A 27988-nucleotide genomic window follows, 5' to 3' on the forward strand; every position below is an offset into this window, starting at 1 on the left:
CGGCAGCAGAAAATAGATCCAAACCCGCTTCCCTCATGTCAGCTGTCATTGTTCCGGTCGCTCCGCCCCCCGCTGCTCCGGGTCCGGCGGGATAAGGGCAGCTCCGCTCCTCCCGCCCCGACCAGCAGGACTCCTTCAGGGACGCAGAGGAGGCAGCAGCCGGAGGGAGGGAGGGGGACCAACCCGAGCACATCCAGCCGGACAGAGGAGCAGAGGGCCCGCCGTGGCCATGTCCTTCAGCCCGAAGCACTCCACCCCCTTCTCAGTCAGCGACATCCTGAGCCCGATGGAGGACAGCTACCGGAGGTTCGGAGGCATGGACCCCTCCGCGGGGAGCCTCGGGTCCCCGCTGGGCGCCTACCGGCAGCAGCACATCTCCCAGCCCGGTATGCAGCACCAGCAACAGCAGCATCAGCATCAGCCACCTCATCTCCACCACCATCACCACCACCACCACCATCACCACATGTCCTCCCCATCTTCATCCTCCTCCTCCTCTTCCTCAGCCTCGGCCACCGCTGCAGCTGCCCTGGGACCCGGCGGGCCCTACCACGTGCCCCACGGGGTGCCGCAGTTCTCCGGGCCCGTCGGTGGATTCTGTAACGGGGGCCTCGGGAACGTGGGCGAGCTCCCGTCGTACCAGGACACGGTGCGGGGCGGAGGAGCGGCGGCGTGGTACGGGAACCCGGAGCCTCGATACCCGACAAGTGAGCGCCTTCTCCTGTTCATGTGGATTCAAATCTAAAGTTGATATTGTTTTATTGGAAGTAGATTTCCTTCTTCCTCTGATGACTCAGGACAGTTTTAATATTTAACTTCTACTTTCTAATATTTACATTTTAAAATATCTAACGAACAATATTTGCAATTTTACTCTAACTTAAATTGAACGAATTATTCAATAAACAGTGATTTTAAGTTTGTAGTGAATTAACATTTATTAGGCCTCCGTCAGGAAATATTCGTTGTTTTTTTTTGATTGAACGATCCCAAAAAAAAGTAAATTTCTTGTTCCACAAAACTTTCAGGTAAATTTCGTTTTTAATTTAAATATTTTCTAGGTCTGTGATTTTAATTTATTCCAATCTGTGATTCAATGAATCGAAAGATGTTTTCTAACCGTTAAATTCAAATGTTTTTATTTGTATTATTCATCGTTTGTCCCCGAAGTCTCCAGGTTCATGGGCCCGTCCTGCGGGATGAACATGCCCGGGATGGTGGGCTCCCTGGCCGGGATGGACCCGTCGGCCAAGTCGGTGGCGGCGCTGCACGCGGCCCCGCGCAGGAAGCGGCGCGTGCTCTTCTCCCAGGCGCAGGTGTTCGAGCTGGAGCGACGCTTCAAGCAGCAGAAGTACCTGTCGGCCCCGGAGCGGGAGCACCTGGCCGGGCTCATCCACCTCAGCCCCAACCAGGTGAAGATCTGGTTCCAGAACCACCGCTACAAACTCAAGCGACAGTCCAAGGACAAGGCCGTGCCGCCGGACGCAGGAGGCGGCCTGTGCGCCTCGACGCGCCGCTCCTCCTCCGTGTCTCCGGTTCTGTCCAAGACCGGAAAGAGCTGCCGCAGCGACTCCGACGGCTCCAACCAGCCCGGGAACCGACAGCGCGGCTCGGGGGACGTGATGACACCGACCCCGCAGCAGCAGAACCACCACATGTCGTCCCCGGAGGAGCTGGAGGACTTGTCTCCCATGTCTCCCAGTCCTCCGATGGGACTTCACGCTCAGATGAACATGACGCAAACGGACGCGGCGCTCATTGAATACACCAACAGCATGATCGGCTCCAATCTACTGTACGGGAGGACTTGGTAGGGACACCGGGAGCAGGACACGCGTCCCCGGGCCTGAGGGGGACGTCCCCGGGGAGGACTCTCTGGAGAGGACTTTTTCTCTCCGTGCGTAAAGTTGTGTATCTGTTGTGCGCACATGGACACACGCACACAAACTGTAACTGGACACGGATCTGGATGCTGCGGATGATTTGCTCCTTTCTTTGTGTTTCTTATATAAATGATCAAACTGAACCATCTGAGCAGATTCAGGATGTGAACGCTTCCATTTCTACAGAGAAAGTAAATTATTGCAGGTTTATATATGAAGTCAATACAAAGCCAATTTAAAAATATCAGTTTACAGCCGTTTCTCCATTTGAAATAATCGAGCTGAGAAACATGTTGGTTGAAAGTTAACGTCATGAAATATTCTGTTTCCAGTTTTGAATAAATGATATTTTCATTTGAACTTTTCATTGGTTTTTAAATTGTGGAATTTAAAGGTTTAAAAACTTCGGATGTTTTTAAGGTGGATTTGGAGATTTGTTCTATAAACATGAGGTTTGGATGTATGACGGTTTTCTGACTCATTTTAATGCAGCAGAATATTCCAGCGAAAATATAAAATGACATAAATATCCTGAAGCAAAATCTGCTGCAGTTAAATCTGCAACAACTCAGAGATAATAAAATCTACGTTTCTCTCTTTGAAAATTAAAACAGCTTATTTTCCTTAACAAATAAAATCTCTTGATCATGTTATTCTTTTATTTCATCATTTTATCTCTAAGGTAAAACACATGGACTGTTTTGGAGATTTCTCTCAAAAGTAAACACAGCAGGACACTTTGTCCTCGACTCACTTGTATTCAGGTTTACAGGCGGTTTCTCTTAAAAATCACAAGTTACACAAGAAGTTGTTTTTGAAAGTAGGATAAAAAGAAAAAAAAACAACAATTGTACAAGACAATAGAATGGAAAAAAAGTTTCTTCTAAAAATGTCCCCGTCCCCGTCCCAACAGTCCATCGCTCGTTTCCTGTCTAATTCCAGTTCTGTCTCCTGGCGGGAGGAGGAGGAGGGTAACCTCTGCCGGAGCCTTGGCCCTGAAACACAAAACCAAAGAGATTCAGACAATAAATAATAAACTGCTCCACATTATGATAAATTAAAACCTTTGGTAAAATCATTAGAAGGAGAAAGTTCATTTTATTTAATTTTGTGTTGTTGCAGGAAGGATGTATTTCAAAATCCAAGTATTTAAATCTATGGCCTAAAAATACAAGAATTAAAATGAACATTAATGAATTCTGCTCTCAAACCAACAACCTTTGTTGTTTTATTCATTTACAAACTTTTCATGGCCATGAACTTTAGGTCTTAAAACGACTGATGAAACAAAATATAAACAAAAAAGACAAAGTACTGATTAGAAACGTGACAGGAACATTAAGTGGAAAATAAACCCACGGACTGAAACACACAAAGGAGACGAGTTCTGTGTGAACCGACCCTTTAATGCATCGGCTCCACCCCCTCAAATTGTTAAAAATAAAAAACAATAACATGCTGATTTTTAAGTTTGAGAATAAAACATCTGAATTTCATTCCCAGTCCAAACTGAAGAGAAACAGACGAGTTTCAATTATTTTTAATTAGATTCAGATAAATGTCTGGAACGTTTTATTTCATCTTTGGTTCAGAATCTGACAAACACAAAATAATAATTCTGATAAAATTTGAAAGTTGCAAAAATAATCTGCATTTCAAATTCAAAGTATGAAAGGATGTCAACATATGTGGTGATTAAAATATTCTGTTTTATTGGAGTTTCTGTGTCTGATCAAAACCTAAATGCCTCATCTTCACATTTACAAACAGCAAAACCATTAATCACCAGCATTTCGTGACAGTACAGTAGATTAATTGTTTGAGATTTTTATGAAGTCAATTATTTGTTGGTTTCAGCTTTGCGGAATTTATTCATTTAATTTTTTCTGGTTTAAGATCGTTGGTCGTTTTTGGACCGGAGTTAATATTCATATATCAATAAACTTCTAGGCATTTTCTTAAAAAATCTTTTTTAAGGCCTTGTTATATTTTTACAATCTTAATGAATTAAATTCCCAAAACAGATAAAAATTCACATTATCCGTGACACCAGGAATCGACAGCCAATCAGATGCTTTTGTTTCATGATGACAGCTCAACAAATTATAAAGGCCTTAAACATTTAGTTAAGTTTAAGATTTATGAAGAACGAAAGTTCTGAGGTTGATTTAATAAACTCTTTTGTTGTGAAATAACAACCTGCCCAATCAGAAACTCAAGCTCCGCCCACGTAGATGTGTTTTATTAATTTAAATCCACAGTTGTTAGTCAGAAGATGAAGTTGTGTACCTGCTGCTGCTGCTGCTGCCCCCCCCCCCAGGTGTCCCTGCGGTCGTTCCAGTCGTCTCTGCGGTTGTCGTAGCGCTGCTGGTAGCTGCCCTGGCTGCCGCCGTCGGTACCACCGCCCCCCCGCCCGCGGTTCATGTTCTGCTGATACGCCGACTGCTGCGACTGCATGGTCCGATCCCAGCCATGACCCCCCCCGCCCCCACCGTACGACTGCTGCTGCTGCTGCTGCTGCTGCTGGTGCTGGTTCCTGGAGACGAGAACACAAGAGTTCCTGAAACAAGCTTCAACTAAAGTTCTGTTCTCTGGGCCTCGGGCCGTGTGCTGGTCTGAAGTGGATCTAAAGACCTGGAGAGAAGAAGCTGATCTTAAACTGTGTCCAACCCCAACAGTGAATCTTTTTTAACTCACGTTATCGTTAAGAAACAGGAAATAAAAGTTACAAACTCTAACTGTTTGAATTACAAGAATGAGTCAGATATTAAAAACACACAAAACGTCAACAAACAACATTTCATTACTTTTTAAGATGCTCGGACAAAAGTGTCACAAAAAACAACTGTTCAGTTTATCTGATTTTTATTCCAGAAATAAAAAGTCGGATTTAATCCAAAATCTGATGCCAAGAAAATATTCAAGTTATGGTCTTAAAATAATTTGGTGTGAGGGAAACAAATGTTACTCAATCTAAATATCTGGACTCAAATCCTCTGACTGTGAATTTTATTGCATGAGTTTTAGAGCTGGAACTAAAGTTGTCTATTATTATTACTAATATTATTATCATAAATTAAAAAGATACATTTTTGATTAGTTTGATCAATGATTATTAGAAAATTTAGTTTTAAAATCTCATGATAAACAGCCTCATACCCAAACATATTGATCATAGAAAACTGCAAAATAATATTGATACATTAGACAAGCTTGAAAAAAAAAAGAGAAGCGTCTGATTATTTTTTTCATTTATTCGTTTTATATCACAGCAAAGATTATATATTTATGTCTCTTTATATTAAACAAACTTAAATTTACTTGGAATCTGAGACATTTTAAATCTATTTCATGAAACAATTAATCAGCAATTGAAAATAATCGTTAAAATCTGTTAAAATAAAAAAATAATAAAACATTCAGTGATTTATCTAAAATCAGGAAGTGTTTGGTCAAATACATAAACCTTTATCACTTCATTATTTATTACTCTGTATGAACCTCAATTGGTTTTTGTTTTGAACATTTATTCATCGATCAAAAATATAAAGTTTTATTTAGTTTCTGATTTCAGATTCATCCACAACAATCAGCGGAGATAAAAATGCTGAACTTGGTGAAGTGGCTCTTCATCGTGCTCTTCATCGTGACCTCACTAAAGTCCCCATCGACTTGCGTTTGCCGAGGGATCGAGTTCTCAAAGAGACAAAGCGTCTGTCCTCAGGGACGACGAGCGTCCACACACATCAAAGAGACGAGTATGAGATGAACCATATTCATATACAGCCGGGATCACACCCGTCCCTCACAGGAGGCGACACCATGCGCCCGTGGGAGCCGGCGTTGAGCCGCCGCACCGAGGCCCTCAGAGCCGCCAGCGCACAATGTGTCAACCCAACGTGATATTAAAAGTCTCAACTCGGGGACAAAGACGTGAGAGCGGCCGCGCCATCCCTCATTACTGAACCATGTCACACTCGGACCAGAGCCGGACTTAACCGAGCGCTGGAATCCATAATCCCCACTCTCCAAGTTCCTCCTGCATTTCATCTGCTCCGCTCCTGAGCTGCTAAAGAAACTGTGTCAGTCGCTGCTAATAACCACTGACCTGCTGACACCGAGCCACAATGGGCCTGAGCAGTTGAACCTCAGAACCTGATTGGGACTTGAGGCCTGGAGCCAGAATCAACAGCCGGTCTGTGCGGACTGAGCGGCCGGCGGGCGGTTAGCGCCGCGGCCTCCGCCTGCATCAGTGCCGCCTCATTAAGCTGCACAAACCTCCTCCAGAGAAATTTGTTTTAAAGCGACAGGGAAGAAATCTTAATTCAGCAGCGGTGGTAAAGCCTCTGGACACAGGAAGGCAGAGTGCTCGAGTGAAAAGGAAATCTGTGGAGGGATTTAAATGGAGATGAGCTAAAATAACCACAGAGCAGCTTCTCCACATGTTTAATTCACAGGAGCTCGACCGGCCACGGTAGAAAGAAACATCCAGAGGGACGGGGGGGAAGGAGGCGGAGTTTGATTTTAAAAAGGGCAAAATAAAACAAACCAAAATTCTCCTCTTCTTTAAATCTGTGTTCTAACATCTCACAGGAAGAGATGGAGCTCAGAGGTGAATGTTGACACGTTAACCATCAACTTATCTTCTCAGTAGGACCAGAAGGAAACCAGTGGACTCACCTTGGATACTGGGACTGGTACGAGGAGGGAGGCGCTCCCAGCAAACTGTTCTGCCTGGAATCTGCACAGAACAAAGACCACATGTTAGAAGTGGCTGTGAGGAGCCAAGTTTAAAGTTCCTTCCTCTGGTTGTTCTGAGGACAGAACACAGTTTGTTTACATGCAGCAGGAAGGAGAAGAAGCTTTTTAAATTATTTATTTTGTTTTACTTCAAACTTTTACATGCGAGTTGCTTCAAATCCTTAAAAAAATGATAAAGTGATTGATTCTGATTGGACTTTTCTACCATGAAACCTAAAGAAATCCTCAGATGTGATTGTTTAGAAGCTGAAACTGCAGATTTGACATTAAACCTGGAGACTAATTAACCCCCCCCACGTCATCTGTCACCTCCCAGATCAAAAGAAGAGAGAAAAATCACTGTTTCATTTTTGTAATGGATACAGAACAAATCTGTTGTCATGAGAAAATTAAAGTTCTTTCAAACGTCAAATCACATGGGCCTGCGGAGGTGGATGGGGGGGGGGGCGCAGAGAGGGGGAGCACCACATTTGCATTTTTGTTCAGAAAATGAAATAAGCATTCAGCCGGCAGCATTGTGGACGCCTCAAGTGCCGCGGTTCCATCGCCGCGAGCTCTTCACAAAGACACACTTAAAAAAGAGAGAGAGAGATGGAGGGAGAGAGAGAGGGAGGGCGAGAGAGAGAGAGAGAGCTTCTTCCAGATCCACTGTTGCCAAGGCGATGACCAGCTGCGAGCTGCGGACTTGTTTGTTTATAGGGGCCGGACGGCTGAGTGGGGGGGGCTCAGGACGGCTGAGTGGGGGGGGCTCAGGACGGCTGAGTGGTGGGGGGGGGACGGGGGGGGGACCTGGAGGTTCATATCAACAGACCTGAGGAGACGTCCGAGTGAAACTGTGATTTAAAACCATGAACAACTCACAGCAGCTGAAGATCTCACATGTTAACCTCTGGAATGATGCTTATCACCGGGGGGGGAGGGGGGGGCAATCAAACTGTTAATAACTCGATTCATTAACAGCAATTGCAAAAAAAATTGTTGCAGGTTTCTGAAATAAAGCATCTACTGGTTCTCTTCACCTTTTGGTTTTGGACTGAACGAGTTCACCAACACTGACTCTGGATCGTTGAGGAGTAAATATTAATAACTGGAGATCAAAGGATTTATCTCTCTGTTCATGTATCTGGAGAACTTCCTATGATCTCACTTGTCGTGTGTATCGAGGGTCCAGATACGTTCAGGCTGGGATCTGAACACATGATACGTTCAATACTAATAAACTAATAATACTAATAAAACTAATAAACTTGGTGGAATCTAATAAACTGGACCAAGCCTCCGTCGCAGCAGCAGCAGCGGGGGTGGGGGGGGGGGGGGGGGGGGGGGGGGGGGGGGGACTGGGACACATCAACGTGATGTTGTCAATATAAACTAAAGTGTGTTCACAACAACAACAACAACCGATTGTCCAGTTTCCAGCAGCAGCTCTTTACCAGCGTCTATTACTGCAGGTGACTTTCACTGTTCAGGTCAAACAGGCAGAAGAGACACCGCTAACACGCTAACGTTAACAAGATCAAAGACATCAAATCTGATCCATTTCCCACATATTAGCAAAGAACATTACTGGATTATAACTGAAAACATATCGTCCGTGCTTATTTTTATAATTTGTAAATTCTTACTTCAACAGCTTTGCTCCTAAATGACCATTTGCATTAGTGTGTACAGCATCATGGGACAATAAAGTGACACTGAAACTTTCTATTTTCATATGGAAACTGACGATCGCGTAAAATAAAGGTAAAAAACTATATTAATGTGAAATCAAATACTGTTATTGAGTAATTTAATTATAAGATAAAAGAGAAGGAGCCTGGATTATGTTGGAGCAATTGATAAAAGATCCTTAATAACATTATTATATATATTGAAGATATTTAAGAGATTCTTGTTGACGACTGCTTTTCAGAATCGTTTTCAAACTCCAAACAATCACTGAAACAAAGGATGAAACTCAAAATGATCTGTTTATGACCTGAGAAAGTAACAGGAAGTCAAGAGGGAATATTCCAGAAGCTTTCTGCTGAAGCGACTAGAATCACACAATTAGCCGCCAGCAGGCGGACGGCTGTCGCCGCATCATCATCTTGTTTTTGTCATTCAGTTTTCATGTTTGATTATCTCCTCCGCCAACAAACTTTAAGTGGACCACCCAGTCGGGCTCCAATTATAACATCACAACGTTCTGGTCTTCTCTCGCTCGTCGGCAGCGATGACTCAAAAGAGAGAATGACAAGTGGACACCTGTCAATCTCCTTAATTAACAATGATCTGAAAGTGTATAGACCTCCAGTCTGCGCCGGACAAAAGCCAACAAAGGATTACGCTTTAAATCCTTAAAAGACGCTGTGTCCACTGTATTAATGCTGGATTACAACCGCGCTAAACAACTAAACGTCTCTCTCCACCTCTTTTCAATTAGTCCAGCGACTGTTTGACTCAGTCCAGTCGGCTCAGGTCCGTCCACAGAGGCAGGACAGCGTCTCCTCTGTGGACGGACAAAGACGTCCAACAGAACTTCAGCTTCCAACGATCCTCAAGAATCAATAATCAACTTCAGAGAAGATTCAGATCATTGCAATTAATTACAGCCTCTTTTTTGTTCAGTCGGTTTTATTTCAGTCAAACTTTTTAAAAGGCAGAGATGTTTAATAATCGTTAATAATTTAAGAAAGAATGAAACGTTGGAGACAGATTGTGTTTGGTAAAAAAGTGCAGAAGTTAAACTCACTCCTTTACTAGTTTGTTCTTTTTAAATCATAACATAGTTGATTCTTCCCCATCCATTTGGATTTTATGGGAACAGATATTAGGGAGTTAAAATTTCCTTGACTGATAAATTAGAGTTAAAGATTCCTAATATGTCGAAATGTAATTTAATATAGAACCTGAATTAAGTAAATGAACTTAGACTCAAAGATTAAGATTAAAGTTAAGTTAAAAAAGGTTTTTACTCGAAATAAAACCACAAATTAATATTTTCTGCATCGTCTCGTATCCGATGAATCAGTCTGACACTAGTTAAATGATGAGTGTTGAGTAATGGTTGTTTTATAAACTTCTTTAAAACGTAATTTGAAGTATTTTCATTGCTGAGATTAAATCGGTTTGCGAGTTTCACACTGAACAAGCAAAGTGAAAGTAAATCATTTGCAAATTAATCTGCTGTCAGAAAAAAGTTCAACGTCTCTTGATCAGAACATAAATTACAAATGTTCAAAACTGTAAATGTGTTTTACATTCTATATACGGAGAGATGAAACCTTCAGTGATCCCTGAGGACGTGTGTGACTCGTCGGTCGGACTGAGCCTGAGCAGCTTCTCTCTGCAGTCGTTACTCTCAAGTGGCTGAAGACTTTGAGGCTTATCGACCGCTGTGGTCGTGAAACAGAACCGTTACTTTGCTGCCCTGGTTAAAACTTGGTGTCACTGTGTGTAAAGACAATAATGGCCGCCAGCAGCGAGTCCCCGGCTGGTTATTAAAGCCCAGCTGGTCCGGCCTCGGGGACAAAGCCCTGCAGCATGTTTCTGAGGCAGCGTGTTGACACATCACCGCAGGAGGTAGCTGCGCCGTCAAAGGACAAAGTTAACTTTGGTTTCAACCCTCTTCAGAGCGCATCACACACCCAATCAAATGGGATCGTCCCGGGCGCTTTCATCAGAGGGGCCACTGTGTCCAGCGGAGCCACTCGACAGTCTCATTACTGGCCCCGGGCTCCCACAATGCTAATCAGCTACCACCCCCCCCCGCTGCAGAAATCACAAAAGGCCCAGTGCAGAGGAGCGGCCCTGAGAAAGTGCAATGTGGACAAAAGCAAAGTCTGAGGCCTCCTGCTGCAGGAGAAGCCCGACGTCTCCTGATCATCACTTCACCAGAGTCCACAATATTATAGTCGTTAATGTTAAATCTGTTTAGGTCCTGATGAATCAGAAAATTCCCGGAGTCATTTTTTCTGTTAAAGTATTTGATAATTTCAGAGATAAATTTTAATTTACACCAAAAATTAGCTCTCGATAGTCGTCACTGAAGGTCCAGAACTTTAAATTTACAAAAATCTGCAGAGATCAAATAAAACTATAAACGCTACCCTGACACGTTTCTGTTCCCGGTACTTGAGCTGAGAAAATAAAATCATCCCACCAGGAACAGGCCGAGAGTCACAGCTGAGCCACGATGGAGATTTTCACTGATTCTCCTCTATTAAAATAACTATTTCCTCATGAACGGTGGGAATAATACAGAGCGAGCGAGATTAAAAAGACAACGTCCTGAACGGCTAATTGGAAAGTTGAACATGAGGAACGAGCAGCAGAGGCCAGGGGAGGAGCTGCTGCGATCTGGAGGAGCCAGAAAACCCCATTTGCATCAAGTGCCACCACAGTGGCCACGACTCCCCCGCACGCCATCAGCGGGCAGGAGAGATTATTCATCCGCTTGCAAATCGGCACATGAAAGTCAAACTGGAGGAGAGCTGGCAGAGGAGCAGGAGGCCGGAGCGTGACGAGGAGCCGGGAGAGAGATTCTCCCTCTGTGTGTGACGAGCCGCTCCACCAGGAACACTCAGGAACTTTAAACACATGTCCACGGATTCTTTAATTAATTACAATTAATGTGTAAATTAGCAGCAGGTGATGATAATTGTTCATCAACCCACCGTGACCCAGTGGTTTGTGAGCTGCTGCTAGTTTGACACTTTCTCCAGCGCCATCTTAGTTTTATGAAATAAGAAGTAACCATATCTTGAGGAGTAGGGGGTGGAGCCTGACAGAGGAAGAGGTCACGCCCACCTACTCCTGCCACCTGCACTCATTGGATGGTATCCGCTGTCAATCACATAGTGGTATCAACCCCCAATACATCCCGTGATTTGTTTTACTGTAAATAATCATAAATCACTATATGAACATCAGCTGTTTGAAGAAGACTTGAAACTAGAGACTGAGACATAAACTCCTTATTGTTCATTGACGTTATAAAGTGAGAAGAAGAGTCACTTTCTATAGAAACTACCAGTGGAGTCGCCCCCTGCTGGTTTTAAGGCAGTGCTGCATTGGCTTCACTTTCTGGACCCAGAGTCTGTCCATGTATATTCAGTCTATGGTGTACGCACGTCTTCAAATATCTGATTGTTTATGTTTTTATATTAATTTACCCCTGATTTATTCTTAATTACACTGGATTAGCTCTTTAACACAGAACAAAACCTACTTTTGGGCTGAATTTAAGTCGACTGATTTTAGGAGAAGCTTTGTTCAGAACAAGGTCAGAGCGCTGAATCACACCTCTTGGACCGGGACAGTTTGAGTACGACCCCTTACAAATCAAAACGTGTGTGTGTGTGTGTGTGTGTGTGTGTGTGTGTGTGTTCTTACGTTGGAAAGGCTGATGGCCGCCGCTCTGTGGAGCACGGTAGTTTCCTTGGTAGCTGTTGGGTGGCGCCGCGCTGCTGTACTGTCCTCCACCTCCTCCTCCACCGCGCTGGTTTCTGTTCATGCTGTGACTGCAGGAAGACAAGAAGCTGAGCTGTGAAATCGAGTTCACAACAACAAAACCTTTCAACACGGGATCATCTGTGCAAAACCATGCTCGTCTCCCTCCGACACATCGCCAGGGCAGAGACTCTGGAACAGAGAGACTTCAGAACACTCCACACAACTCTGGATCAAGAGTCCAGCTCCTCCCCCTCCATCAAAGTTCTTCACAGCTAATTATTATGTTAAAATTAAGACCATTGAAACTAAAAGGCCAGTTTCAAGTTTCAAGGCCAAATGTGTAAAACAGAAAACAGAGGATCTAATAACACGTTGTCTCCATCAGCTTCGAGTTTGTGCAGCGAAATCCGATGTTATCACCTTTTTCTTAAGAGTTTTGTTTGTTTCATATTCATTAAGTGTCTGTTGTTGTTATTCCTCAAAGCACAAAACAATATTTACTATGTCAATCAAAAGGTGATTAAAGTTGTTTCAATCAAATCACATCATTCCAGTCCTGATGAGGAGCGTCTCAGTTCTTAAGGCACTGTTAATAATAATAAGTGTTAATTAGCTCGATGCTAATTTAGAAATGAACAATGAACGTTACAAATAAAATATTAAAGCAACATCATGTAAGTGTAACTGAGCAGCAGCAGCGCCCCCTGCAGCCACACGTGGTGATTAACTCTGGTCTTTTTAGCTGATCTCAGTTCAGCTTCACTCTTCAACTGGAGCTGATTGTGACAGTTGAAGCTGTCACTCTATCAGTTCTTCTCACAGGAGATGGAACCCACTCACCAGACGTGGATGAGCTGTAAACAACAACACTGATCTTTCCACAGCAGAGTCTATACGTCATGTCCCGCCTCCTGCTGCTCTACAGGCTCCGCCCTGCTGCTCTACAGGCTCCGCCCCTCACCTGGATGTTCCCACATGTTCCTGTGTGAACGAGTCGGACCCAACAACCTGCTGCTGCTTCACAAACACCAACTACAGGAGATGTGGAACCAATTTTTCTACCATTTTTATGTCATTTGAGACTTTTTAAGAATCTGGAGACATCAGATCTTCCTGCAGCTAGAACATCATCACAGGGTAAATCATAGAATATAAACTTTTTTCCGTGGCTGTAATCAGGCGGCTGCCCTGACGCTCTGTACAACACATGCTATTTGATTCAAAATCAAAACAAACAAACCAAGCTGCTCCAGGACTTCCTGCTCACCGTCCTCCCAGCAGCTGCTGGTTCGGCCCCATCAAGGCACATAACTGCCTGATTCACTGATCCGACTCCGTTCAGCAGCAGAAAAAAAGAAATTGGAATTTCTTGCGTTCTTTCAAATCTGTGCATAATTAATTCCCCCACACGCTACAGACGGACGGAGCCAGATGTTCAATTATTCACATTTCCTTAATGATAATATCAATGTGTGGAGGAGAGAGCTCCGATCATAATCAAGGACGGCTGGTTAATGGGGAACGTTTGTGTGTGTGTGTGGGGGGGGGGGGGTTCAAACATTTAAACACATTTTTTAATTCTCCTCACCAGAATCTCTGGGTTTTTCCAGGCAGCAGATTAGGGGGGGGGGGCGGGGGGGCGATGCACCGCTCCACTGAGTCGGCTTACAGGTTCGTTTGGGACTTTTCATACATGTTCGGAGGTGTGAGTGATTTTTTACAGTTTTTAACGGCTCAGTCAGTAATTTCACTAATTTCTGAGATTAACAACAGCATTTCAGACCCTGTGAGCATAGATCTGACTCTCGTGTGTTCTTATCCACTCACCCCAGAGCTCTGAAGGACGACTGGTCCAGGTTGGCCTTCTGCCTGTTCTGGTTGAACCCGAGCTGCGGCCGCCATGGTTCCCTGTTCCCTCTCTCCCAGTCACCTGGTTTCAGGACCTTATTGGGCATCCTGAGGAGCAACAAACATAAACAGAGTTAAAGCTGCACTGGGAAAGATTGCTGTGTGAAAACATATTAAACGTTTATCGGCCTAAAGGACAGAGAGAAGAGGTCGATACGTCTGATGGACGAACTGAAGACGACAGGAAATAACTAAAAACACTGAAACTAAAGAGTCTTAAACTTTTCATGAAGTTTTTCTGAGACAAACAGAAGAAACTCTCACTTGGCTTCAGGCAGGAGAACCGCCTTGAACACGAAGCCTTCTGCGAACTGTGGATCCTTGAACTTCACTCTGGAACCAAGAGGAAAATCATGTTTAAAAAGGGACAAATCTCCAGTGCTGTAGTTTCCTTCATGTTCCTGAACGTCTCTTCAGCCTCAGAATAACTTGACGCTGCGACTGGTGAAATGAAATGTTGCTGGAGATTCACATTGAATGTGTGAAAAACCAATCTGCTCTATACATGCACAGTAAGAAGCATGAATGAGACTTTATCACTGACCTAATAGTTTGTTTACATAAATTACAGGTGTATATTTATTATTCAGTCACTTAACCGGCATGTGAAGGTTTGTTGTTTATTTACAACTTGTCGACTGAGACTAAATCTGCAGATTATGTGAATAACATCGATATATATTTCTTTTAAAAAATAAATGAGAACAACCCAGTATATTTTACATTTTCTTTTTCAATCAAGTTAAGATCATGTTACACGTGTTTGGCATAAAAACAGTGTGATTACTAAAATAATATAAACTATCTTTCCGAAATGAAAATGTTTTTTTTTTTTATTAGTTTGGTCCATGTCCCATCTACTAACAAGGAGATGGTGGCGTTTAAGACCAGTACTGCAGCCAGCCACCGGGGGGGGGTGATAATGAGGGTTTGGCTTTAGATTTGGCAGCTGTGTCGTCCATCTTCATTCACAGTCTATGAAAGGTCGACAGTTCTTACCCGATCGAGCTGTTCACTGAAATGTCCCTCAGCGTCGGGATGGGCGACGTCACTGTGCTGCAGAATTAATAAGAACAAATCAGGTTGAGTTGTTTGTTGAAAAATGGGGAGAATTTGTAAAACAAAAAGAGAATAAAGAGGCGTTTCTTACATATCTGGGAGAATTGGGTTGTCATCAAGATTTAATTCCCCTTGGATTCCATGACACAGCTCTGCAGGGATCTCAGTTCCCTGAAGGAGACAAAGCTTCAGTCTGGATCCTGCTCAACATTTACACTTCATCAGATCAGTGATTGTGAAAAACGCCTCTAGGTGACCAGTGTGTGTTTGAATGACGTGTGTGTGTGTCGCCCAGTTTGACTCTAACCTGACCAAACGTTTGAAAATTTACTTCCTGTGCTGTCGTTCTGCTGCTTTTTGATTATTACAAAGGTTTTACCCAGCGAGTTATAAAATAAACAACCTCCCACACTTTGGTTCACAGATAATCAACAAAATCCAACTCAGACAACACGTGAAAAACAACAGGACACATCTGCAGCAGCGTGACAGAACCCTAACCCTATTATTACAGAAAAGTGTTAAGCTGACAAAGCAGCCTGTGTGTGTGTGTGTGTGTGTGTGTGTGTGTGTGTATATGGGTTAAATGTGAAAATGTGCTGGATCTAATGTGGCGTGGGAGTTGTGTTACCTCCTGAGCTTCCGTGCGGTAGAGTTCATGGATGAAGTCGAACAGCGGGTGAGATTTGCTGAGAAACAACACGTCGCTCCCCAGACTGTTTCTCTTCACTGAAACAGAGAAGAGACGGTGATGAGAGAAGAGGAGTGGCTTGACAAACAGGAAGAGAAGAGGAAAAGACTGAAAATCAAAACGGATCAAGTCTCTTGTGATGTCGGCTCAGTGCTGCTCACCTTCCTCAGTTGAGAGGTCTGGGTAGACGTCCGCCAGAGCCGACCTCAACCGACGTTCATCCACGAAGGGTAACAAGGCCACGCCTTCAAGAGGAAGCACATTCACAGAATCAATAAGAACCTCAGACCTCGAGTGTCACGTGCGTCCGTCATGCAGCGCTGGAATCTGTTTCCTCAGCAGACGGTGACTCACCTTGCCAAGCGTATTTCTTCCCGTTGAGATCGATGGCGAAGTCGTCAGGATAGAAGTCAATGATGGAAGATTCCTGTGTCAAAAGAAGAAGAGTTGAGATGAAGAGTTGACTTGGAGGAAGAGGAGTCAACTCGATCCATTTAACAGACTTTTAAGAGCTTTATGAGACATCTCTCTGCAGCTCATCCTACTCACCGGGCTGCTCATGAGGTTCCTCCATGTGTCAGGCAGGAAGTTGCCGCTGGCAGCAGGAAACACTCCCATCAGCTGTTCCAGTGGCTTAAACTGCAAATACACAACACGCGGGTTATTTACACACTCAAAAAGCCTTTAATACAAGGGTCAATAGAGATAATCTCATAAATAATACACATAAACACCCTGCACAAATCCTGCAAAATCTTTACTGCCTCATGTTCTTCATTAAGTCAACAGATTAAACTGTGACACTTGTTAACTTTACCAGTTTATCCCTTTAAATATAAAGATTCTGTTGTGATCTCTCTATAGCAAAAGTTTTCACCTGTCATGGATGCTTGACACTAAATGACCTGAAGTCAGCATGTTTAAAAAACAAAAGCCCCAAACCTTCAATGAGAAGAGATGAAGCAAGAGAAGAAGAGAAGTTTTTGCTTCTTCTTACCGGTTTGGTGTCTGTCTCGAAATCGGTGAACATCTCTTTGATGTCTTTGAAGTCGGAGGCGAACGGGGCGTAATGGAAGGGGAAGTACCACTTCCAGGAGGCACAGCCCTGTGAACAGCACAGAAACAATCATTGACTCTATTGGTTTTCAATCAGTTTTGAATGTTTGGGGATACATATTTTATAGCCTTTAGGAAACAGTGACCGACTTTGACTCTTTTATAATGTTTTACAAACAAAATAATCAATATATAAACTAATCTGCAGATTAATTGATGATAAATTAAACAATGAAACAGAGGCTATTTAAATAAATGTTTTTAAGATGAAGAATCTTCAAGAGTGTGAGGAGAAGGAAAGACTTCATCGGGGTCTTTATAAAACAACTCACGACAGGAGAGATATCTTTACATCAACAGATAAATGTAATCAGTAAGTTATTAGTTATCATAAATTTAATTAGGCAATTAAAAAGGATTTGAATTAAAGTATCTAATGTTATCTCTGTTTGCAGTTTAACAAGACAAGTTGGTGTGTTTCAGATTCTTGCAGCAGAGGAAATGTGCCAGAAACGTGTTTTGTGTGTTTGAACAATGAGATAAAAACCGCAACAGAGTTAACTGATGATTAACATTTGTTATGGATTCAGTTGAAAGTTTCATTGATGCCTGGAGCCGACTCAGCGTTCTTGTCTTTTTGCTACAGATCATTGTGAGTTAGACTCGAGGGAACGTCCTGACTAAGAAGCTGGAGAGACTAAAACAAACATTAAAACACGATGTGGAAATGAAAAAAGATTTTCTTTGCCCTTTTTTCTCACTAAACTTCCACTGCAGCACAAATCTTAAAATCCAATCTGACATTTAAAAACCTTTAGGAGCCTGAATCCCGATCACACGGCGTGTTCCAATCTGAAAGTCCTGCTGCGTCGACAAAATGTTATTTCTCTCTGTTGTCGCTTCACTTTCACAGGAGCAGAAATCTATCCAGATACTGGAAGACTGAACCTGAAGCTTCAAAATATACTGCAGCACCTGAAACTCTAAAATGAATTCCTTTTCTCAGCTCTGATTTTTAACTGTTTACATTGGACGATAGAAATATATATGTGTGTGTGTATTTAAACAAATCTAACCCTGCAGATCCAGCGTTTGGACCACTTATCCTTCCTGAGCAAACACGCCTCACACCAAAGAACGACCTTCACTTCCCACAATCCACCTCTGAGGCGGTCCTCTGATAAATCCACCAATCTTCACATCTCAGCCAATCTCTTTTCAAAGCCCAACACTCTATTATCAAAGATGCTCATTCAGATGATAATATGGGACTTTACCATAATAAAAGGTGGAAGAGGCTCCGGTCTCCACATTAAAATAATCGCACAGATCATTTATGGTAATATGACGACGTGTTTTGTCTCGATGGGAAACTCATTTGTGACTGTGGCCTGCGAGGGTCAGGGACCACGAGACGGAGCAAAAAAACGAATACGTTCATATATATATATATATATATATATATATATATATATATATATATATAGTTACTGTTCAAAGTAATCGTATCTGCATTTTTTATTCTGTCAAAATAGTTTATATTGCTGCTTATCAGCCAAACAATAAATCGATCGGATTGTATTACACATACAATATTGTAAAGCTTTACTGTAAAAAATGAATAATCAGAAAATAGATTTTTCCCGAACCTATTAATACTTTTAGTGAGAGAATACGGGATCTGATAATTAGAGACTCAGAAACAAAGTGTGAATCTCTTCCTCTGGCTCTGTTTTGTGTTTTGGATGAAGCCTGCTCTCTGTTCCTGGATCATTTGATGAGGTGTGTTTGATCATAACTCTGCGATGGCGGACAGAAGCGTGAACGTGTGGCAGCACAGAGCAGACACGTCCCCCGGCCCGTCGAGGGCCCGCTAATGAATTCATCCAGAGCGGCCCCATGAGACGGGCTTTGGATTGGCGAGCAGGCGCAGTCAACGCAGAGCGTGCACAACCGGAGAGAACAATCAGCCCCAACAAATCCCACCGGATCAGCCGGAGACGCCCCGGCTCTTCTGGAGAGGGCCCACAGCTGATTATTTCATTTCAAGATAAAGATCAATATTTTACAACAGCAAAACGATTTAGTGAATAATCACACTGCAAACAGTCACTGGAGATATGAGCCCACTGGGAGGAACATGAGGTTGAACTACTCCACAATAAAGTGATCTTGACTTTTTAGAAGAAAAAAAAAACGGTTGCTCCCTCAAAAACACTTGTCAACCATTAAATGTGTTCTCCCAGTAATGCTTTGTAAATGGGTTTCTTTGTTTTGGTTGCCTCTTTGGAATATCAGCAGTGACATCATCCAGTAGCTTGTGAGCTGAACACTTTGTTCAGCGCCATCTTGTTTAAAAAAAATAGAAGTAACCATCGTTGGAGGAGCAGGGGGGGCTGGAGGACACGCCCACCTACCCATGAAACCTATTGGACGGCACTAGCTGTCAATCACACTGAGGTATTCACCCGCCAATGCTTTATGGTTTGTTTGACTCTAAATTATCATAATTTACTAAATGATCATCAGCTGTATTGAAGAAGACTTGAAACTAGAGATTGAGACAAACTCCATCATGTTTACTGATATCATAAAGTGAGAAGAAGTCATTTTCTATAGAAACTACCAGTGGAGTCGCCCCCTGCTGGTCATTCCAGGCACTTCAACTTTTCGTTTCACTTTACCAACCCGGAGTCTACATCCATGTTTATATGAAATCGATGCTTTGGAGTTAAGTGGTTTACTTTTACATTTATCCATTAAAACACAGAATTTCTAAAATGTGGCTCAGTAACTTCCTGCAGCAGCTGATCAGTGTTTGTGGACATCAAGCATCTGTTGGAGTATTTTGATGAAGATGAATCCAAACCTTGAGCTCTGTGTGAGTAATCACAATAAAACACAGCTGTGGGTTTTCATGGTAATGAAGTAGAGCGTCATCCTACCTGGTAGTAGTAGCGCAGCACCCAGCAGAGACCCTCCACGTACGACTTCACCACCCTCTTCCTGAAGTCATCATCTGAAACGTCCACGTCAAACTTGGTCTTGTAGTATCTCTGCTTCCAGCCGTCCTCCCACAACCTGCAGGACGCGAGGACATGGTCAGAATTCATTGCTAAACTGATAAAGACGTCTCCATTGTCCTGGAAGGAAAACTACAACATGACTTCATACTTTGTAATTTTTAACATGCGATATAAATCGATCTGCCTGAATCACGGCACCATACAGGAGCAAGACCTTCACATGGTTTTGAATTTGACAGTGTTCACACTGGCTTTAACATTACCGGCACTCAACTTGCCCATTTACATTGGAGGTTATGGTGTAAATAAATCAAAATTATACATAAAAAAAAAAACTGACTTTCGCGATGCTGCTCTGTTCATCTATAGGCTGAAGAAAAACTACATTAACTTCCTGGAATAGTTTAATGGCTTTGACTTCTTGGTAAACTGGGGGGGGGGGGGGGTGTTCTGCACAGATAATCAAGGCCGTCCAGCATCTGTGCTGTGGATCCTCGGAGCGGCCCGCGGGGAGCGCTGGCTCCTGAGAGGAAAGCCTCCATGAATACCAATTTAGCCCGATGGATTTAGCAGCTTTGACAAGTGCGTCACAGAGGAATTTACTCGAATGTTGCTGCTTTCCATATTAATCAGGTGCAGAGGGAGGTGGGAGCTGTTCAGCAGGGGGGGGGGGGGGGGGGGGGCACAGAGTTAAACAGCCTGTCCTGCAGCGCTGAGGCATTATTGAATCTCTTTGCTTGTTATTAAAGAACATCCTCGGCGACTGAGGCTGATCCGTAAAGATTCACTTTTAAGGCAACTAAATATTCATAAAGAACATTTACAGCTTTACCAGCACAGACTCCAAGTGTCTGTCCAAGCTTCTTTTTAAAAGATGCATTGGCTGCTAAGTGCTCTCAGTCAAATGAGAATTATTAAGGCTTTAAAACAATCTCATACAACAGCAGCTTTACAGTATGAACACAATCCTTGATCCATCTCATTTACAGCTGATTATTTTAGTTTTTGGCTCGTGAAGTTGTTTAACATGTTCTCACTGTGCAGGCAGCCAATCACTGCTCAGTTTGAAACTGCTGCTTTGAATGTTTAGGGTCAGAATGTTTTTAATGGTTTAGCAAAGACGTGAACGGCTCCTGTTGTTGATTTTAATGGGCCAATCAGTAAATGGATCAAGAACTTGACCTTCATTTTTCCTGTGTATTTTGTCAAACTTTGAAGGTGATAAAAAGTTTGCTCCTCCGCTGTGAGCCCCTCGTTTACCTGACGTTGTCTTCAGGCTCCGGCTCGCTGTCGCTGTCCTCGGCTTTCCTCTTCACTCCCCTGCCGTCTGCGTCACTGGGTCCTGCAGAAGACTGGACAGGGCGACAACACGTTTAGGAGACAAATAGACTAAACACAAACATTTAAATGGCGTATAACTTCAATTATTGACCAAAGATTAAAGCTGATAATCATCCTAAGTAGTAAAAAATTAAAAAACCAATGAAACTGTCAATCTTAAGATTTAATTACGACAATGAAACAGAAGTCTTCGTTTCAAATCCATAGCTGTTGCGTACAGAAGCAAATTAACAACATTAAGCCAGTGTCCATATCATTATGGATCTGTATCTCCCATCTGAAGCAGCGGCTGTGTGAATAAAAACAAGTTTCTATGAAGGAATCTGATCGAGGGCAGAAAGTAGATGAATAAAAACCACTGCCTTGAATACTTAACCTTTGGTTTCTTTCATTCATGTGCTAATGCATGGCCTCCTGTTGTGTGCAGATTTATTTAACACTACACCCGGACAGAGAATTCAACAGCTTAAGATTCACGTTAAATAGAAACTCGACCATGAACTGAGCTCCAACACAAATACTTTCAAAACTGGAATATCCATAAGAAAAGGTGATAGTGTTAAAAACGTGAATCCACTGAGGGACAATTTTCAAGGACGGAGATGAAATCGTCTGAAGGACCGTTGAATGTTAAAGAATGAATTATTTATATTTCCAAAATGCTGCATCGATCAAAGAGCTTTAGCGTTAAATTTAACAATATAAATATATCGGTTTAAAAAAACGAAATGAGCTCAATCGTAATAATCAACAAAGAAAACCGTCTGAGCACAGCTCTGACATGTCATGTTTAAGAAGCCCGCCCCCCCTTCAGGTGTAAAACCATTACATGCTTCAGGGAATCACAGGCAAATGTGAAAATTAAAGTGAAGCAGATGATAGAGTTGGAATTCTGTTGGTAAGATCGGGTCTAACTCACTGGAAAAAGGAATCGGTTCTAAAAAATATCAAACTCAAGTTTTAATAATTAGTGATTTAATGTGGGTCAGGATTGACAGTAAATAAAAAAGGGCTAGAATCCTGTAACAAGCACCAATGTGTAGCTGAGATAATGTGGCTCAGGAGCTTATGTGAATCTTAAATGTTGGTAAAATGTGTCCAAACAACATTTAAGGAGCTCTACTGTGTGACTGCTGCTTCTTTATGTGTCTGTACAGTAAATTTATTTTCACCAAGGACTTACGTTGCCTCCATTCTTCATCATGGCCTTCAGAGACTGAGCAGCATCCTGGAGGAAAACAGAAACACCTATTGTGACCGTTTTTCTTTTATCGTCAGATTTACCTTTAGCCCCAATGGACCCTGAAGGTCGGCCTGTGCAACAAGGCCAAAACACTTGAGGACGCTAAAGCGCACAACTCAGGTTATGCTCCTAACATCCACTGGTTGGATGGGAGTCACACATATGAGGAACTTCTTCTGCCACAAATAACCAGTCTGATTGATGCAAGTCATGAGTGATCAGGAATCTGTAATACTAGAAATTAATTGATCATAAACTGAACATTGAGCAGGTAAACTAAGCCCAGTCAGCGCAGGAACCCCTGAAGACCTGTAGTCCTGGGGCCTGGACCCGGCCCTACCTTGTTGGGTTGCATTCTCATGTCGTGGGCCTGGTGGCGTGCGTTCTGGACGGCATCGGGTCGGTCTCTTCGCCCCAGGGCCTGTGGGGCAAACTGACCAGTGGTCAGGTAGGCAGGACCGCGGTTCTTCTCCGCCTTCAGAAACATGGAGAGAAAACAACAGGAAATGAGGATCTGTATAAAGTCCCCTGCAGGTTTTTATTATCAATGATATTAATGTCAATGTAGAAACGTTATATGTTCATTCTGAAATGATAAGACTGTAGATACTGAAGCATCTTTTCTATCCCTGAAGCTTCATCGACTCTGGATCAAAGGAGAGAATCCCCCCCCCTCGTTCTCCGTCTGCTTTACACACCTTCATCCTCTTTCGTTTCTCCTTCATTCTTCTCTTGAAGCCTTCCTACAGACAGAAGAAGTGATCATATGATTGTGTGGGTGAAACAAAGACTGCACAGAAATCAGATTTTCACTCTCTCTCTGGACTCTGGTGACTCAGCCGAGCAGCAGAACTCACATCGTCCTGTTTGCGCTTCTTGAAGATGTTGTCCTCGGCCACGCCCACCGCCTGCATGATCAGCTCGACTCGCTCCAGCTTCACGTAGCCGTTCTCCGTCAGGTAGCCCTACGAAGTAAATGAGTTCAGCAGCGGCCTACGTTTCTCTTTATGCAGTTTCTGTTCTTCCTGTTTGCAGAGTTCAGAATAGTGATGGTACTCACTCCTGTTTTTTGCACAACGTCTTTGTAGATGCCCACCAGCCGATCTATGGCTCCCTCCCTGTAACACAGTGGACACTTCAAGTCATTCAGTGTAGATTGAAATGGTTAATCAGGACGGGAAATTGAGCTGAGACCAAACAGCAATTTATCTTCAACAGCAGTTGGAAAAGTGGCGGCACCACCGGCCACGCTGGCAGGCAATCACCCAACATTTCATCTTTGTGCAAATAAAGACGAGAGGTGAAACAGAACAACGGGAGCCTGACCCTCTCCGCCGGACTTCAGGCTGATCGGTGTCGCAGGTCAGAGTGAAGTGGGGGGGGATTACAGTGGAAGTGAGTAATCAAGCCGTCTTCTATCGACAGTAGAGAAAACACCTGCACTGTCTAAAGCAACACAACCGTCCTGCAATTAACCTGCTAACCTGCCAAAGGAAAGCTGCAGCTTCTGCAGATGGAATAATTCAGATAACACAGAGGGAAAGAAACCTTTAGCTGCAGAAGTAGATTTATTAGACACCACGACTTAAGAGTTCCTGCATTTCAAACACAGAGAGCTGCCACAGATTATGTTGGTAGTTTATATTCCTGTGATGTCATTTCTGTAAGAATCTGAAAATCCTTGATATCTCTATTATCTGTAGAACCTCAGCTAAAACGTTTTTTAAGTCAATAAGCCATAATAAATGATAAATTACTGAAATTCCCTAAACTGACACGTTTGACATCAATAAACACAAAAACAATATTAATCCTAAAGATTTCTATGGAAACACTCAAATTCTCTCTTTACGCTCAATGAGATATTTAAATGCACATTTTTTTTGTTTTTGAGATATTAAACTTTTCTATGTTCTTCTCTAGCAACAGCATTATTTCATTGCACTAGCAAAACGTAACTCCACCACTGTGAACATACAGAACGATGAGGTAGAAGACAGAGACCTTCCTTTCCGCTGTTAAAAGAATGAACGTTTTAAACTAATAGTTTTCATTTTAGATTGATCTAAACCAACTGATATAACTGCTTCCACGTTTTCCAACATTCAAACTAATTGGCACAGAGACTCATTATGAAGCTCACCTGATTTCTAAGGACGGCAGATGAGGCAGAAAGTCGTTGCCAACAAAGAAGCACATGAAAACCCAGTCGTCGATGGTTCTCTCGAAGTCGTAGGGAAACGGCAGGCTGGGCATGGTCAGCTCTCTGGCGAGGTACTGGAAACAGGAAAGGAGGAACATGAACCAGTTGGTTCTGGTTTAAGCAACAAACACCTGCTCTGTAACTAATGAAATGAGAAGATTCACAAAGGAACATAAACAAGTGAACAAACCTCCCGCAGCACACACAGTCTGATGAATATGAACTCCGTCTCAGACACCGGTATCTTGTCAGCGAACTCATCGTGCTGAAAGAGGAAAGGGTTCATCCATTTACTCTTTGTCCTGACTGTATACACGTGTGTGTGTGTGTGTGTGTGTGTGTGTGTAGGTTAAGCTGCACCAGTCCCACACGTCTGAATCCTTACCTCTCCCTGCTTCTCTCTGGCCGCCCCCTGGCAGTCTTTGATTTCATGTCCCATCTGGTTGCAGAGTGCACAGGGCCGCGGCTTGTTGGGTTTGAACTCCTCTCTGATGATGGTGAAGTTGGGCTCGTGTGTGGCCAGGCCCAACATGATCAGGTCAGCTGATCAGTGACAACATGGGAAAAAACAATGAGACCAGTTTACTTCTGTCTGAAAACACTGGGGTAATATTTGTCTTATTTCCTCTTGCTCTACATTTCAGACAGTTTTAAGTCTCACCATCGGCTCCACACAGGCAGTGGTGTGTGTTGGGGTCGTGGTGGGGTTGAGCTGTAAAAGTGAATCACAAACATTAGTTGATGATGTTTCTGACCGTGTGTGTGTGTGCTGCTACACTACATGTGCTTTAATATGCCTTACCTCTCTGTTTCCTGATGTAATCCATAATCTTGTGTTCACCTTCTCCTGGAACACTGGCATCAGACAAGATGACCTGCAGCAGAAACAGACAATGACTTTCTACATCAACACTTAACCAGGGTCCAACATGTCAACAACCAGGAGCTCCGAACTAATATATATCAAGTTAAACAATGGAACTTATTTCTATATCTTCTGATCACTTGTTTTATTTAGAAACTCCTTGAAAACAAGAACTACTGGACCCCTGGGGTCAGGGGTCAGCAGGTTCACTCACTGTGACGTTCTTCCATCCGGGATCATTAGTGAGTCTGTCTGCGACGTAGTATCGGAGACACTGCGCCAGGTTGTCCATGAACTCTGTTCCCTAGAGAAAGAAGAAAGAATTCCATAACAAGTTCATCACAGAGAGGTTCAGTGATTTGTTCTTACATGTACAGATAAAAGATCAAAATGGACAAAACAAAGAATGTAGTAAACTTACTGGGGTGATGCAGTTGCTGTCAAATCTTTCCTTAATCTGCTCAGCTGGAAGATAACCACCTGTAGAGGAGCAATTAAAAAAAATCAAGTTAGGTGACAATGAGAGTAAAGATCAATAGAAAACATTTTATAATCTATGAAACACATGGAAAAACTTAAGAGCAATAAGTGGATTCTTTTTAAATGAAACTATAAAATGAACAAAGTACAGCAGCTGTGTTTTCAAAGCCTGGATCGGTCAAACGCTCCCAACGAACCCATAAGTTTGTATTCAGAATATAATGTGAAGGACAAGATGTCAAACACACCTTTCTCGATGATCTCCTCCCTCATGCGATTCTTCTCATCCGTCAGCTCCACTCCTTCTTTGGAGGCACGGAAACGCCGAGAGCGCTGCTGGTTCATTTTGGCACGTGGAGCCTGGTGAGATTCAAAAACAATGTTCCTGTCAAGCTTTTCACACGTTTCCTCTTTTTTAACGAAGATAAAATCTGATTTATCTTTATTTATTGGGGAAGATGAGTGTTGGGCAGATGTTTCATAAGATAAGGAGTCATAATCCAAACGGCAGGTTTGTGGTCCTCGAGGTTACTCACCACTCCATCGATGGCCATGTAAAGAACTCTCCGGGGCCGCACGATATTAAACAGGCGGTCGATGTACTCGAAAATGAGGACCATCATCTCATCTTCATTTTTGGGAGCGGGTCTGTTAAAATATGGGAAATGTTATTTACTATATTATAATATCTGTGTTTTCCCCCCAAAATCCACATCGGCTGGGCTCTAGTTCTCCATACATGCCCTGATTTGAATACCGTGCTTACCTGTCTTCTGGATGTGAACATGGGTGAATGATCCCGTTCATGTCCAAGTACAAGTTGTCAAATTCCACCTCGTTGGGGTTGGGCTTGGTCGTGTCCACAGGAACACAGACTCCATTACATTCTTTCCCCTGTGGAGGCAAAAAGCAGAACCCACAAATTTAATCACTTTTCAGACACACCAGGCTTTTCTCTGAAATAATAAGTTCTCAAAGTCTGTAACCAACTGGAACTTGATGCATTTTGACCCATGACCTATATGTTAATTGTGCGTTTGTCACTCTGTTCACTAAGCGGTGTTAACAATGCCTTTCAACAGATTGAAAGATTAATGTAATAGAAAGATTGACCATATTATCCAGCCCAAACTAATTTGACCAGTTAAAAGTGTGGACGGCTTGAGGATATCTTCCTGCTCTGGGGGTGAATTGAAAATGTATTGAGCCAGTTTATCAACTGTTGAAATATTAATTTCTGGAACCAGACACAGCGTCGGTAGTTAATCACTGAAAACACGTGGCAGCTGCTGATGCCTTTTCCCGCTCTGGTTGTGTTCAGACAACAAGCAGGTTGTGTTAACATTCAACACAAGGCAGTAGTTTGGAAATTGCATCACAGAATAATAAGTTACAAGAAAAGAGACAAACACACACACACACCACTCCCCCAGAACACATAAAACAACTGTGCATGTGAAATGCAGAGGAAACACTGAATAAACTTGACTACAGTAAAAACTAGTAAAATTAGAGAAGGGCTTCCGGTGTTTTAAGATACACTTAAACACAAAAGAATCGGTTGTGAGTCTTTGCACGTGCCGGTGTGACGTTCGGTGCTGTTTTGTTTACACGGTGAAGTCAACACACTTCCGCTGTTTCCCCCGAAGCGAATTCGTACGTGAAACAAGTCGCAGACGAATCAGCGTCAAGAATCAGAGAAATGAAATAAAAACACGTGAACGAGTCAAAGCCTGAAACGCAGAAGCTTTAATTCAGCGGGGAAACGCGCAGTGCTGCTAGCTTACATGCTAACACGCTAACACGTACCTTCTCCTCCACACAGTGAACAACGATCGACGCGTATTTCCGGCTCAGCCATCGGAAAAACGCCGGGACTCCCATTTGCAGTGACGAATCTGTGAGCCGACGGCTTATAAAAACATGAACTCGTACGAAACAGTTAAAATAGCTCAGTTAAAACACGGTACTTGTTGTTTTTCAGTGCAACGCAGCGGCTACATGCTCCTGCTCATGGCCGTTAGGGTTCTGCTTCC

At 43.0% G+C, this 27988-nt stretch overlaps 2 protein-coding genes across 2 annotated transcripts; one reads left to right on the forward strand and one right to left on the reverse strand.

The window, feature by feature from the left end:
* Positions 1 to 229: 229 nt before the first annotated feature.
* Positions 230 to 1814, forward strand: nkx2.4b (NK2 homeobox 4b). The gene is made up of 2 exons (XM_053445529.1): positions 230 to 707; positions 1171 to 1814. The coding sequence occupies exons 1-2, from the start codon at positions 230 to 232 to the stop codon at positions 1812 to 1814; spliced, it is 1122 nt and encodes a 373-aa protein (XP_053301504.1).
* A 714-nt stretch (positions 1815 to 2528) lies between these two features.
* On the reverse strand, positions 2529 to 27987 carry xrn2 (5'-3' exoribonuclease 2). Its single transcript, XM_053445512.1, has 31 exons — positions 27762 to 27987; positions 26719 to 26846; positions 26489 to 26600; positions 26201 to 26312; positions 25894 to 25952; positions 25687 to 25776; positions 25410 to 25482; positions 25269 to 25319; positions 24993 to 25150; positions 24798 to 24872; positions 24548 to 24681; positions 23465 to 23522; positions 23262 to 23369; positions 23103 to 23147; positions 22745 to 22879; positions 22345 to 22389; positions 21081 to 21172; positions 19740 to 19875; positions 16736 to 16843; positions 16288 to 16377; positions 16093 to 16165; positions 15900 to 15983; positions 15679 to 15776; positions 15139 to 15218; positions 14988 to 15044; positions 14253 to 14321; positions 13908 to 14036; positions 12021 to 12148; positions 6564 to 6624; positions 4173 to 4419; positions 2529 to 2878 (listed from the first exon to the last, which is right to left on the reverse strand). The coding sequence occupies exons 1-31, from the start codon at positions 27834 to 27836 to the stop codon at positions 2816 to 2818; spliced, it is 2973 nt and encodes a 990-aa protein (XP_053301487.1). The 5' UTR covers positions 27837 to 27987; the 3' UTR covers positions 2529 to 2815.
* Between the last annotated feature and the right edge of the window lies 1 nt (position 27988).

The sequence above is a fragment of the Pleuronectes platessa genome, chromosome 17 (assembly GCF_947347685.1).
Source record: "Pleuronectes platessa chromosome 17, fPlePla1.1, whole genome shotgun sequence".
Lineage (NCBI taxonomy): Eukaryota > Metazoa > Chordata > Actinopteri > Pleuronectiformes > Pleuronectidae > Pleuronectes > Pleuronectes platessa.

What these genes read in the sequence shown, in the direction of transcription:
- xrn2 (XM_053445512.1), bottom strand. Translation starts at nt 27,836, where the DNA reads ATGGGAGTCCCGGCGTTTTTCCGATGGCTGAGCCGGAAATACGCGTCG. An exon ending in GGAGGAGATCATCGAGAAAG is followed by an intron (nt 25,953 to 26,200) that starts GTGTGTTTGACA and finishes GCTCCTCTACAG; the next exon opens with GTGGTTATCTTCCAGCTGAG. An exon ending in GGAACCTCATGAGCAGCCCG is followed by an intron (nt 16,166 to 16,287) that starts GTGAGTAGGATG and finishes CTTTTGACACAG; the next exon opens with GAATCTTCCATCATTGACTT.
- nkx2.4b (XM_053445529.1), top strand. Translation starts at nt 230, where the DNA reads ATGTCCTTCAGCCCGAAGCACTCCACCCCCTTCTCAGTCAGCGACATC. An exon ending in GGAGCCTCGATACCCGACAA is followed by an intron (nt 708 to 1,170) that starts GTGAGCGCCTTC and finishes TTGTCCCCGAAG; the next exon opens with TCTCCAGGTTCATGGGCCCG.